Raw genomic sequence first — 14,546 nt, forward strand, 5'->3', positions numbered from 1 at the left:
CAAAGTTAAACTGAAAGTCAAACCAAAAGCACATTTGAAGGCAAATGCTGAATCAACTCCTAAAGCAAATGCTCAACTAAATACTAAGGCAACTGCTAAAGCCAATGCTAAAACAATTGCTAAAGGAAGGGCTAAAGCAACTGCTAAATCCAATGCTGAAGCAAAATTTGAAGCGAATGCAAAAAGCCAATGCTAATGCAAAAGTCGAAGAAAATGCTGAAACAAATGGTAATTCTTTAGTTGAAGCAAAAGTTAAAACAAATACTTGAGCAAAAATTTAAGCCAAAGTTAAACTGAAAGTCAAACCGAAAGTTACAAAAAGTAAAGCAAAAGTTAAAGCAAAAGCGAAAGTAAAAATGGATGGATAAGCATGAATTGGAAGAATTTATTGTATTTTGTGTTGACAGGCTTCGCACAGCGAGTCTTCTCGTAGTCGCAACAATCTATTGTTTTTTGTAATTTTCAGTTTTCATCTATATTTTAAAGCTTGGAAAGAATAGGTCACTTTTGAGAGCGAAGTGATATTAGGTTTTCTGATATTATTGTTAATTTTTCCGTTTCTTTCTCTCCTAGGACTTTGGTAATTGAATACCTTCGCTTTTCAGAAGTGAATTTCATTGATAATCTTTGCATTTGAAATATTATTCAAGGTAAAATGAAATGATGAAATATTGTATAAAATTTGCGGAGTTCTTCCGAGTGTTTTGAAGTATTACAATAACATTAGTATTAAGCTAGAGTGTCAGGTGTCCAATGAAGAAATGCCAATTGCAATCAAATTTGAAATTATAATTCCATAAAAATAAAAAATTATTTACAGCAATATGTCAGCAATTGTGGAAAAGTACTTGAACATTCCGTTTAAAGTTCAGAAACTACTTAAAGAATTTAGTGAGAACCTAAACCAATTAGGAAACCACCCAAGAATCCACTTGAGAACGAGGTATACTTCTCTGCAAAATACACTGCTTCATTGATCCAAGTAGATTCCTTCTGCTTTTTGATTTCATATTTTACATCCTCAAAATTTTCATTGACTCTATCCCAGTTGATTTTGATCAATTTATTCGCATTAGCCATCTCTAATAAGATCATACCCCCACCAATTGCCATCATTGTAGTCCTTCCTATTTTCAACGCAAAGAAACCACTAACCCATCCTAAAGACATTCCTATAAGCATTTGATTTGAAGAAGTCGTATCCCTGATTTCACAGAATATTTTCTCAAAAATATTTGGATGGTTGTGATTGGTTCTCTGCAAAATTGCATCTTCCACGGTCTTAGAAGCCATTCGTAATTTTCCTATAAAATTTCTTACAAGTCAATAGCAGCTGTCATTAGTGAAATATGTGAATGTCATTCGGATCAAATTTTTTTTTTCGAGATCTGGTTTGATCACAAAAGCGTCTATTTGTCATGGCTAAGATGCATAGAATACCTGGTGTGTTTACTGATTCGATTTTGTTTCAGACTTTTTGAGAGACCCACCTGTTGTTTTGGTGGTGTGCTTCACCAGAGTGCTGTAAGGTGGCGCTCTTTAAAATTTTCGAATTCCCGCATCTGCCTGGTGCCGTTTAAAAAGGAAATACTGATTTTAGACACTGCAAACATTCACAATAAATTACAATTCAGTTCATATCGAATTTTTACTCAAATGAATGGAATATAATGACAGACCATAGAATATAAAATATTATTGTTCTATACTCAAAGTTCACGACAAGAGCGTAGAAATAGGGGGTTACTGGGGGTAATTCATAGACCTAATATCAATATGTGATATTTGGTCTATGGGGTAATTACACGGTGCTCCTAAATTGGAGATACAAATGAAAATGACAGATTTCCGGACCATTTTAAGAAAAAAAGTCCTATAACATTAGTCCCCAAACATTTTGTTTTGAGATACATGTGTTGAAGTTCAAGTTATTTTCTCGTATAACCTTCCCTTCACAAGATATTTAATATGAATTGGCCATAGATATTCCAGTTTAAAGTTTTCACTATGTTCACTATGCTAATTTTGAATGCAAATCTACAGGGTGATATATTTTCTGGAAGGATGCCTGCTTCCTTCCTCCAAAACTATATTTTGGTGAATGGCTGTTAGTTTAGAAAAATGTAGAAATAACTCTGGTCCAGTACTACACTTTTTGGTTTGTTATAGTTTTGTCGTATCTGCTATCAATTTCGAGAAAAATCTCTAGTAATCCTCAGGAAAATCCAAATTATTATAAAGATCCAGCTAGTAAGCTCTAATGATTGCATTAATTATAAGTTTTGGTATTTATTTACCTAATCTGTAGCGAAGACTAATAAATATTTGATAAACTGTACGACACACTAGAAACAACCTGTATATTGAAAGCAAAGCCTTTGTGGGCTCATATTCATGAAACTTTTTTTTCTCAAAATTATCCAAGTAATTTCTCATTTTCCTTCGTAACTCTTATTTCAGAACAAGGTAAGAACAACCGAATTAGTTACAACAAAAATTATTTCGAGTAATTTGGTTCAATCTTCATTATCAAACTTCTTTTTCTAACATTACAGATATGAATAAAAGTTTTCAAAAATTTTTTTTTCGATTATCCCTCCCCAAGAAAAAAAAGATCTACGCCCTTGGTTCATAAGAGTGGCGAATTGAGAGAAATGTCAAATGTAAACGATGTATGCGCCATCTGAAAAGCCCGCGAAACCTCGAAATCAAGTAGGTATAAATCCGAAAAATCTCCCGTTTTGTCCGAAAGTTTTACAGGTATAAGTAGACACACCAGGTATTCTATGCATCTTAGTCATGGCTTTATGAAATGCCACAAATAAGTTCCAGGCCTGCCGCACAGATGACACTGTCAGTGCTATACAACTGACAACGCCAAACTCAAGGAGAAATTAAGATGCACAGATTACAGAATACAGATACCATAGATGGGACACTCCTCTCCCTAAAACGAATTATTTTGACATAGCTCCCCCTGGCGTCTGGTTCTCGAACAAACTCGATAAACGCGGGAAGTTTGAAATAAGTGGTTTTCCTATACTTGTTTTGAATTTGGATTCAAATGGTCTTTGTTTATCGCAGAACCAAACTCCATTTGAATTGCTCAATATCTCATATTGAGCAATTCAAATGGAGTTTGATGCTGCGATAACCAAGTTGTACATCCAAGAATATGAATTTATTACTCCTTTATGGATATTTTCTTTTTATTTTCAGATTTAATTATGATATATGGGTTGTTAACTTCTGGTGAATAGGAAGGATGAAAGAATCTTGTTTGGATGAAGAAGGAGCCCTTCAATATAAATATGTCAGTTTATTTTGTCAATAAATAAATAAACCAATCGCTACACCTATACGGGAAGACAGAGTTTTTGCTGAGGTTTTTATCTATTCTTTTGTGTTATACGTTGAAATGTATAACTCCCCGTATACATTTCCTTTGCTGATGTATTGCTCTTTCTCGAAAAAATATATTATATAAATGTGGGATCTGAATTCTTAACCAATGATACGCTACTGATTTGACGAAACGAAAACTACGCGATCGATCCTAAAACGGTGGACCATGCAGATTTATCGATATAGGGAGACGTAAGGGGAAGAAGTACTTGAGACTTAAGACTGAGACTGAAGTACGATACAGATGAACGAGGGTGGTATTCGACGTTAGAGAATAGACGGACATGGGGTTGAAAATTAGACGGGAAAAGTAAAATAATTCGACGTGAGAGATTAGAGATTAGACGCATATGATTCGACGTAAAATATATTAGACGCACCTAGTTAGATAATTCGACGTTAGATATAGAAGGATCTACTCGAATAATCAGACAATAGACGAAAGTTCAGTGGATGTACATTCAATTGACGTTCAGTATTGTACAAAGTGTGAATAAACAATAGTTAAGTACCGGCGGCCTTTGTATAACCCCTAGACAACAATATAAAAAAAAATCCTACATAAATAACACTTTGCAATAAATTTTTCAGTGAAATATTCTTGAATTATTCAATTCCTGTCTGATTTCTTTACCCTCTTGGTAGAATGCTTATCCACTAGAATCCCTATAGATAACAGAATCATCAGATGACTCGTTTTGGACTATTCTATAGTAGGAATGTATTCATTGACTCCTTCAATTTCGAGATATTCTTTTGAAGCTTCCGGAGGAATATCTCCACGAAAGCTTATCTTCATCAAAAAAATTGTTCATATTTTTCAGAGTATAACACCGCATTATGACGAAAGATGACCACTGGTTGATAGGATTTCCTAAAGATAAAAAAATCACGGTCGAATACCTCAACCTTCAATTTTAGTTATCACCGAGCTTTGCCTTATTATGTTTCTATAAAATATCAACAACGATGCATGCACTTAGTGTTATGCCGGTAGTTTTGTGTCTTTTGATAATTTTTGTCTATTTTTACCCTTCAGAATGTCTTGACTTCAAGTATCATAACAATAAGGAAATGGAGAGGTTGATGAGAAATTTTTCATTAATCACTAAAAATATTCATACAAGCTTGTATTCCATTGGCAGGTCGACCAACGGTAAGTGTAAATATAATATAATGATAAATAAATGTAAATATAACATGAAAAAACTTTCAAAAACCTTATTAAAATTATTATAATATTGAAGGAATGTTGATATTTACCGATATAATCATATGAAGACAATATATTATAAGAAAAAATACAACAATATTTTAGTAATAGGTGAAAATCGAATAGTTTCGAAACTGATGGAGCCATAGTGTGTCCCCCTTATATTTCCCCCTTCAGCTATTTATCTATCTCAAATTTCATTCATAACTCACAACATTCATAAATACAGGGTGATTCACCGCCTATTAGACGTTTATGGAAAACTAATCATAATTTCGTGCTAAAAATTTGTTGGGGTTTGAGATAATGATATTTCTCCCTGAAATATTTTTAGATATCTAGAACTTCTGGTTATACCGGAAACGGACTACTACCTCCGTATTTCAAATGGCACACCCAGTATATTATTGTATCATTAGATAGCTTTTTCGATGGAAATTTCAGCAATATGCCACACCTTGGGTAAAAACTCAACAGTTCATGAATTGATGGGGTTTTTATGAAGAAAATGGTGGTGACGAGGATATACATTTTTTTAATATTTCTGCAGAGGAATTTTTTTTTCAAAAAAAACCTTTCTCTCTTTGAATTCTGCAAATACGTAGTATTAAAAGACTGATGGCAGTTTGGATCGAAAATGTACAGGGTGTTTATTTTTTTAACATTTTCAGGTCTTCCATTATGGGTTATGGAGTTCAGTGGTTCTAAAACAGCTAGGTCTGATCTCCCTAACATCAAATTCGTCGCTAATATTCATGGTAACGAGGCTGTTGGAAGAGAATTACTTTTACATTTCATGGAGGTGAGCATCAGAGAAATAAAATTATTTCTTGAAAAATCAACAAAACATACGCAACAAACATTTCAAAATTTGCAGAGTGTTTTATAATTATTTCTTTTCCGCAGTATTTGAGAGATAATTATGACAAAGATCCTTCAGTGAGTTGTCTGCTGGATAACTCCCGCATTCACCTGTTGCCTAGCCTGAATCCTGATGGGTTCAGTATATCTACTGAAGGTCAATGCGTTGGTGAGCATGGTCGTCTGAATGGCGTCAAAGGCAACACGGAAGATTTGAACAGAAATTTTCCCGATTATTTCCATCAGGATCTAAATCCTAGACAACCTGAAACGGAAGCAGTGATGGCCTGGATGGATAAAATACCATTCGTTTTATCTGCTGGATTACACGGAGGAGCCATGGTAGCAAACTATCCTTTTGATTCAGAAAAAGTGACAAGTATGTATTTTTCATTACTTTTCATATCCTTATATAAAGAAGTTATGTATAGAAGTTGACTCATCTTAAACCGCAATATGTACCGATTTCAGTTCTGATTAGGAATTCACGGCTTGGCTTGATTTTCAAGCTACTTGGATTGAGCTTGATTTGTTTCAAGTCAAGCTCAAGTCAAGTAGTACTTTTTCAATATCAAGTCAAGTATTTATTCATCAAGTACTTGAATCATATCAAGCTACTTGATTTTTAGAGATTTTATTGTGTAGTTCCAACCGCATAAAGTGATCCTCCCTAAAAATTACTTTTTAGAATCTACACCAGAAAAATTCCCATCTCTAACACCAGATAATGATGTATTCCAACATTTGGCGAGAACTTATGCGAGAAACCATCCCAAAATGAAAATAGGACTCTGTGAAGATGATACAAAACCACAAACTCCATATTTTGAAGATGGTATTACTAACGGAGCCGCGTGGTATTCTTTTACAGGTATGAAATTCATTTCCAGGAGATTATTAGGATAGAATAATGATCAGAGAAATGATATAGATATAAAATAGACAATAATATGAATTGATTTTTTGGTTCAGAATTTTGGCTCTACCAAGTAATCAGCCTGTCAAAAAATTCGATAGAATCAACAGTCACAAACACTTTAGAATTTAGATTTAGATTTAAGGAAGGGTTCCATTGTGTCCCCCATCAGAGCTCGACATTTGTCGTTGTAGTCTACAGCTACCGTTCTTTTCCGATAGTTCTGATGAACTCCAGTATCTGGGATGGGTTCATCGAGATTACTTCCTCACTTCTACAAGTCTCTTGTCTGAAGCATTTTTTCGTTGGCTAGTGATAGCGATCATACCCTCACCAGGTGATCCGGAGTTTCTTTCTCCTTCCCACAGAGGTTTTCTGCTAGACTCGTTCTCATAAGGTGCTTCCTGAGGTGGCCATGCCCTGTAAGGAATCCAGTGAAGGGGTGTAGAAAGTATTCTTGCTGAGATTCAGATACTTCTTAGATCTCGCATTATCAAAGTTTCGAAGAAACTTTCTGGAATGATCTAACCTAAGAAGATTCCGTCAGAGTGTTTCTCTTGCGGGTTTTTTCCCTCTACTGAAACTTTTTCTTATACCACATATACCTCCCACAGAAAGGTTCTGGGTCAAGTAAAGCAGTTTGTGCTCTTTTTCTGGCAAGTTTGTTGGTTTCTACATTTCTTTCAATTCCAGAATGATCGGGAACCTAGACTATAAACAGACATTGTTATTCTTATCTATTTCATTGAGTTTTTTTCGGCACTTTAGAATCGATTACAGCTTGATAACCTTGATAATTTGGAGTCTATATGTCTGTCCAAGAATTCAACGTGCGTCCAACTCAACCAAAATCGGAATTGATAGCCCTTTGGATGAAACCAAGAACCAAATTGGAAAAAAATGTAGAAAAGTTCATATTAAAGCCTCTTCTCTACTTTGATCTGGTACTTATGACATTATTTTCAGGTGGCATGCAAGATTATAACTATTTCAAGAAAGGGTGTATGGAAATCACTTTAGAAATATCATGTTGTAAATATCCATTACCTCAAGAATTGGAGAAACTCTGGGAACAGAATAAGCAGGTAATAAGTTCATTTCAGAATCAGAGAAAAAGTATTTACAACTCCGTCTTCTATTTTCAGTCACTCTTAAGTTACTCTTTGGAAGCTTTGAAAGGTGTTTCAGGCCAAATTCTTGATAGTTCAGATGAAAGGCCAATAGAAAATGCAAATATTGAAATTATAGGGAGGAACATGACTTTTAAATCTTCTCAAAATGGATATTTCTGGAGAATACTGCTACCAGGATTTTACCAATTAAAGGTGGGTTCTATGAGCGTGCATATCGATTTAGCTATCAATGCAATTTATTGATTTCAATACAAAGTGATAGTTATGGAGTCCAAAATTAATTTCGTTTAAAATTGCTCATATATTTCTTGTGCTTCGAATTCTAGACATGAATGATCTCGACGAAAGCCTTCATCTTCATATTGATAGCTGACAGTTGCTCTCAAGCAGCGTCAAGTTGTGCTAGTTTGTTCGCTTATAGGCAACCACTGCTCCAGATTTTCGTGCCTGCTCAGCGTTGACTAATTATGTTTCTGTTTTTATTTATAAATAATCAATTTAAATTGTTCATAATCTGTATATATTGCAGGTAGAAGCAGTTGGATATTATCCCAAAATTGTTACCTTCGAAGTGAGAGACCAAACTGGAATAAATTGCCCAAAAAACACAAAACTTCGAATTTTTTTGATAAATGCAACAACGCCAATAAGTGCAGCCTTGCAGGGATCCGAACCTACAGAGGGATCCGGAGTGAGTTGTACACCATGCGTGGAAGGCAGTTGAATCCGAGACTCAAAGGGACAATAGACAGGTTTAATTCAGTATAATTCAATTCAAAAATTATCTGCCAATGGTTGTGACACCCAGTGTTGCCAATCAGTGGATTTCAATCTGAACTGCGAATTTTTTCACTTTGATCGGATTCTTTTTTCGTATTTCATTATATAGGGTGTTTTTTTTCGAGGTATATAACTTTAAGTTGGCATTACTGTTCAAGATGGCGACCGATTTAACAGCAGTCAAGTGATTTATTTTCAGTTTGGTTTGGCAATTCATCACGAATAGACTCACGCCTGAACAACGCTTGCAAATAGTGCAATTTTATTTCGAAAATAATGGTTCTGTGCGGAGTACGTATCGCGCACTACGTCCATTTTAGCGATGAAGCGCACTTCTGGTTGAATGGCTACGTCAACAAACAACTTGCCGCATTTAGAGTGAAGCTAATCCTCAAGTGTATATCGAAACACCGTTACATCCAGAAAAACTGACTGTTTGGTGCGCTTTATGGGCTGGTGGAATCATTGGTCCGTACTTCTTCAAAAACGATAATGGTCAGAACGTAACAGTCAATGGTGATCGATATAGAGCCATGATTACTAACTTTTTCATTCCTGAATTGAACAACCATGATGTCCAGGAGCTGCGGTTTCAACAAGACGGCGCAACATGTCACACACTTCGTGCCACAATCGATTTATTGAAAGACACTTTTGGTGACCGCCTAATTTCACGTTTTGGACTTGTGAATTGGCCTCCAAGATCTTGTGATTTAACACCGCTAGACTACTTTCTGTGGGCTATGTAAAGTCATTGGTCTATGCGGATAAGCCACAAACTCTTGACCATTTGGAAGACAACATTCGCCGTGTTATTGCCGATATACGGCCACAGATGTTGGAAAAAGTCATCGAAAATTGGACGTCCAGATTGGACTACATCCGAGCCAGCCGTGGCGGTTATATGCCAGAAATCATATATAAAATGTAATGCCACAAGATTATCTTGCGGATAAATGAAATTCATGTCAATCGAATAATCCATCGTTGTTTTATTGCAATTCAAAGTTCTATAGCTCTAAAAAAAACACCCTTTACAGAGTACGTTTCAAATATGGAACGCCTAAATTATCTTGGAAACAAATTGCAAGACTTTTATAGGATTTTGGTGTGAAAGTACTTTGTGATATGGCCGATATTATGGTGTTATTTACATTGTTATCAAGTATTTCCTCTTTACGGAATAAAAATGAACTTTGTTACTTCGAATGGACCACCGTGTATATTTTCTGCCTTTTGGAATCCTCAAGAAATACTGAATATTTTTCATGTACTGTTCCCTATACTTGAATGTCATAATTTCGGAGTCACATTTACATTTAGGGAAGCTCACTTTTCATTATGTTTGTTCACCTCTATATATAACTAAAAAACAAGTTTACTGAGGTTAGAATTTGAAAATTTGAATTAATCAAAAATAAATAATCGATAAATTTAGATTTTTTCTCATTTTTCCTATTTTGTTTCATCCTGCATAAAGCAAAGTGTAACAAACAAAGATTTCTTATCAAATATATTGCAGTTGAAATAGAGGAAAATATTCATCTCATATCTAGAATATAGATTTCTTGAGAAAACTTGGGGACCAAAACTTTTGACGATGTGTGTATTATCTTCAAGAGTTAACTAACACTAACATGTCGAAATTTGAAAATCACTCTGTACCAAAGAAACTATTAGAGCTAGACTCTATATCTACTCATAACTGAGAAAACTCTCAAAAATCTAACATTTTGAGATACCCTGCACATAGCTACTGAAAGACATTCGGTAGAATGTAATATTGTATGACCATAAAAGCAATAACTAATGTATTTTTTTCAGGGGCGTATACTGAATGATTCAGAAAAAAGCACTTATCCATTTTCTCTAACCCCAGACGAAATCGATGAAGCACTCAGAAAGATATTCGGCGATTTCTATAAGAACTTAACTGAAGATGTCATACGAAAAATCATGACAAATGAAATGAACAACATTTTCGATTCGGTATTGAAAGATTTCGATAAGAAGAATGAAACTGAAAAAATCAAAGTACTCAAGCAATTATCGGAAACGTTGAATGGAGTTCTTCATACCTTCACTTTGAATTATAAAGTTAAAGAATTTATGCGGACAGCACTACAAATAAAGGACTTCACACCGTATGAAGAAATACTGAAGAATTTCGATGATACGTCTGACACAGAAAAGATAAAAGCCTTGGATCAGCTTTTTCAAAAATACCAAGAGATATTAAAGAAAAAGAATAGAACGAACAACAGCAACTCAATAACATTGAACACGATGAAGACAAATGCTTACATATATTCAATAATGACAATCTGTATTATATTATTAAAATAAAATTCCAAGATAGATGAGAGCACAATATTTTACAATTGAACAATTGAAATATTTCCTGCTGTGAACCACCAGGGAACTCAATTTGTAGTCACACAAAATTACACAAGTATACATAAGTATATTTATCAGCTGATTATTAACCGAATGAGTGCATAAAATTAAAATTTTTTTTTTAAATTAAAAAGCATAGATGAGGGGGAAAATGACAAGAGTTTTCATCGTCCTTTTTTCCTTAAAAAATCATCACTTCACAATATGTATGCTCCCGAGAAGTTGTGATACAGGGTGATTCACCGGGATAGCCTATTAGACGTTTATGGAAAACTAATCATAATTTTGAGCTGAAAATTTGCATATTGGGGTTTGAGACCATGATCTTTCTCTACAACTTCCGGTTATGCCGGAAACTGACAACTACTTCAATATTGCATCATTAGATAGCTTTTTTTATGGCAATTTCGTCAATATGTCATACCTTGGCTGAAAACTCAACGGTTCATGAGTTATTGGGAATCATATACAAAAATGGTGGCGATGAGGACTCACATTTTTTTGAATATTTCAGCAGAAAAAGCTTTTTTCGAAAAATTTTTTTTCTTTCTCGATTCTGCAAATACGTAGTATTTTATAAGACTGTTTGCGGCTTGAACCAAAAATGTACAGGGTGTTTATAAGAAGATTATGAACTTGGACTACTCAAATTCATCAAAACTCATGATTTTCAAATTAGAATCTATATTTTTTATTATTTCAGTCGATTCTACGTACACAAATAGTAGGGGTTACTCAAGCAAAGCCTTTACCTGAAATGAACGGAGTATTTTTTATTACTGTGAAACTTTGTAATATTCTCGTCATTATTATGTACAGGGTGGGCAAATAAGCAAAGTAAGCGGCTATTTCTCTGGATCCACTCATCGTAGTAGTGGTAAAAAATTTTACCACTAAAGTGTTCAAGAAAACACACTGGAAATTGTTTTGCAGTTCATACATCTTCCGCTAGGAGGCGTAATAGCTACCGTCGAGTAGAAAAATGAATTTTACTAGAAAATGTTTCATATGAAGTTGAAGATAAAATATAATCGTAAGTAATTGCACAAGTGCATCAAAATTACCGATAATTTTGCATGACAGCGTGTTGTCATAAAAACTGCATGAGTTCATTTTCATTTTTGGAGAAAGAGCCCGACACCGAAGGTGGAGGGCTCTTTCTCCAAAATTGAAAATGACCGAATACAGTTTTTCAAGGAAAACACGCTGGAATGCAAAATTATCCGGTCATCTTGATGCACGAGTGTAATTCGGGGGAATATTTCCCGAATAAACTGTTACATCACATGTCAAACTGATGTAAAATGGAATTGCCATAGATTCGAACTGTGTAAGATGCATAGAAACTATGCATCTATGAACAGAATTTTCGATAGTTGCATTCCATTTACATGGAATTTTTGACAGGAGGGATATATTCGTAAGTAATATCATAAGGGCATCTAATTTTTCCGAAAAGAATCGAAAAAACACGTTGCTAAGTAATATTTTGACAAGAAGCATGAGTGCTGGTGGCAACAAAAATCCGAGTCGAAGACGAGGATTTTTGCACCTGCACGAATGCTTTTTGTCAAAAAATATTACTTTGCAATGTGTTTTTTCGATTTTTTTCGCAGGAAAAATTAGATGCCCGAATGGTATTTGACAAGACTATTTCCTGAGTAACAGATTATTCTGCATGCATTACCTATGTATAGGTATTAATTTGAAAACTGAAAAACAGATACTCAATTTTATTTAATCCAAAATACTACAAATTTAATTATTTATGGTACAATTAAAATATAAATTGCAATTTTGGTACACGGTAAAGGTATTGTTTGAAACTTTTGTTGATTCATTGAAGATGTGGGGTGTAGGTACATCATTAATGTAATCTGTTGAGTGAGAAGCGGGAGGAGTGACTGCAGGATCTTCTGTTTTCTGCTTTTTAGCTGGAGGTTCTGAGGCGTCACTTCTAAGGGTGTTTATGATGTTGGAGTAGTGCTCATTATCCATTTGCAGATAACGTTTAATTGAGTTGGCTGAACTGTGGCCAGTAATTTTAATTAATTGTTGTTCACCTACCCCTGCTTTAGCTAAGTTACTGACTGCTGTCGACCGTATAGAGTGGTTTGTTATTTTTATTCCTTTTGTATTCAATCCTGCCTTCTCTGCTGCTTCTTTAGTCCATTTCGAAAGTTCATTTTTTCGCACTGGAGTGTTTTTATACCATCCACTTGAAAGTTCTTTGTTCCAGGATGGGTTAATCGTTAAGAATAATCTATCAGTTGTCATTCTAGATGAACGTTTAACCATCAGAATTTTAATTAGGCGGACTGGACAAAAGGTTGGGTTCTTCGTGTTAGGGACCAGCCATTTACTTTCGGCCATTTTTTTTTCTCCACCCTGTGCCGTTTTATTGAAGAGAGGATTATATTCTACTCTTCCTAAAAAGTTGGATTTTTGAAAATCAGTTATTTAAAGAAATGTGTATTCTACCTGTTTTCATCCCAGAATTATCCACTTCCTCTTTAAAATAATGAACTTTGCAGTTTACTGCTTCTCCACCTCTCCAGGCAAGTTCCACTGAAGCGATATGGTAAAATTTCCGTTGGAGTCCTGCTGGAGTGTTTTCATCCCATAATGAAACCATTGCATAATACTCATCCAATTTCAATGAAGCAGAGCTGCACTTCCTTTTATTTGCACACGTCTGCAAATTCCTTCTTTTCGCATTACGAGCTTCCCTACTAGACTTAAAGATAATGTCTTTAAATGGGTCAAAAATTATTTTCCACTTCACAAAATACATTTCTTGCATTTTTTTTGCAACGGTGTTCCACATTGTCTTCACAACTAGTTCTTTGTAATTTTCACCGTTTTCCTTCTTCATATTCCACGCCCAATCTTTCAGAATTAGGTTTAGTTGTTCTAAAGTTGTGTTTTCCATAAGCTCATAGTTCTTTGCTTTGCAGAATGTCATGAACTGTTTCCATATTGAAGTATGAGTTCTGAGGGTATTATACGGTATACTTTTCTCAATCGCCAGATCAATATTAGACAAAGAATCGCTTCCAAAGCGACTCATTTTAACGATATGAGCTGACTAACTAGCACTTGACAATAAAATCAGAAAAAATTGTTGAGCGTCGTTTTCTGGTGTCCTTGGAGGTTATAATTACGTTTGTTTTAAAATGTATTGTAATTTTTGGTGACAACAAATGTCAAGTTTTGCCGCGGGTAAACGCGAATAAACTGCTGACAGGTCCTGCCAAACAGTTTTTCCACCTGGAAACCATTTGTAATTCAAAATTGCGCGTTTCTGATTGGTGCAAATTCCGACGAGGGAAATAGTCACTGTAATCCTTGGAAAATTCTCTATCTTTCTGAATTGTCTCTTTCGATTTTACATCAAATAAGGGTAGGTGAAAGGGAGAAATCTGACTGATTGAAATGCCTGTAACTTCAGTTTGCCTCAACATTTTTGAGCAAATTAGATCTCGTCTGAATGAAAATATCTTGATTGAGGACAAAATATACTCATGATGAATTTGTTTTTGCTGCGCTTCAATACATGTCAAATATGTCAGTTTATTTCGTAAATAATTACTTAAACCAATGACTACACCTATACGGAAAGACAGAGTTTTGCTGAGGTTTTTATCTGTTCTCTTGTGTTATACGTTGACATGTACAACTCCCCGTATGAAAAAATATATTATATCAATAACACTTCGCAATACATTTTTCAGTGAAATATTCGTGAATTATTCAATTTCCGTCTGATTTCTTTACCCTCTTGGTAGAATGCTTGACCACTAGAATCCCTGTAGATAACAGAACAAACAGATGACACATT

The 14,546-nt window shown here is 34.7% G+C and overlaps 3 protein-coding genes across 5 annotated transcripts; 1 reads left to right on the forward strand and 2 right to left on the reverse strand.

Moving 5' to 3' along the window:
* Positions 1-888: 888 nt before the first annotated feature.
* Positions 889-1,293, reverse strand: LOC123680197 (FUN14 domain-containing protein 1A-like). Its single transcript, XM_045617980.1, has one exon. It carries the CDS (start codon positions 1,291-1,293, stop codon positions 889-891), a length of 405 nt encoding a protein of 134 aa, XP_045473936.1.
* A 3,030-nt stretch (positions 1,294-4,323) lies between these two features.
* On the forward strand, positions 4,324-10,673 carry LOC123680027 (carboxypeptidase D-like). Of its 3 annotated transcripts, none has more exons than XM_045617664.1 (8): positions 4,324-4,561; positions 5,290-5,420; positions 5,525-5,858; positions 6,168-6,350; positions 7,362-7,480; positions 7,541-7,720; positions 8,058-8,219; positions 10,133-10,673. In XM_045617664.1, exons 1-8 carry the CDS (start codon positions 4,375-4,377, stop codon positions 10,652-10,654), a joined length of 1,818 nt encoding a protein of 605 aa, XP_045473620.1. In that variant the 5' UTR covers positions 4,324-4,374; the 3' UTR covers positions 10,655-10,673. The 3 variants fall into 3 exon arrangements, with proteins under 3 accessions (XP_045473620.1, XP_045473622.1, XP_045473621.1); XM_045617666.1 differs by having other exon boundaries at positions 4,326-4,561; positions 8,058-8,280; positions 10,133-10,269; XM_045617665.1 differs by having other exon boundaries at positions 4,326-4,561; positions 8,058-8,244; positions 10,133-10,248.
* Positions 10,674-11,436: 763 nt separating this feature from the next.
* On the reverse strand, positions 11,437-13,588 carry LOC123680198. Its single transcript, XM_045617982.1, has 3 exons — positions 13,187-13,588; positions 12,773-13,134; positions 11,437-11,457 (listed from the first exon to the last, which is right to left on the reverse strand). The coding sequence occupies exons 1-3, from the start codon at positions 13,578-13,580 to the stop codon at positions 11,437-11,439; spliced, it is 777 nt and encodes a 258-aa protein (XP_045473938.1). The 5' UTR covers positions 13,581-13,588.
* Between the last annotated feature and the right edge of the window lie 958 nt (positions 13,589-14,546).

This window comes from Harmonia axyridis, chromosome 5 (assembly GCF_914767665.1).
Source record: "Harmonia axyridis chromosome 5, icHarAxyr1.1, whole genome shotgun sequence".
Taxonomy (NCBI): domain Eukaryota; kingdom Metazoa; phylum Arthropoda; class Insecta; order Coleoptera; family Coccinellidae; genus Harmonia; species Harmonia axyridis.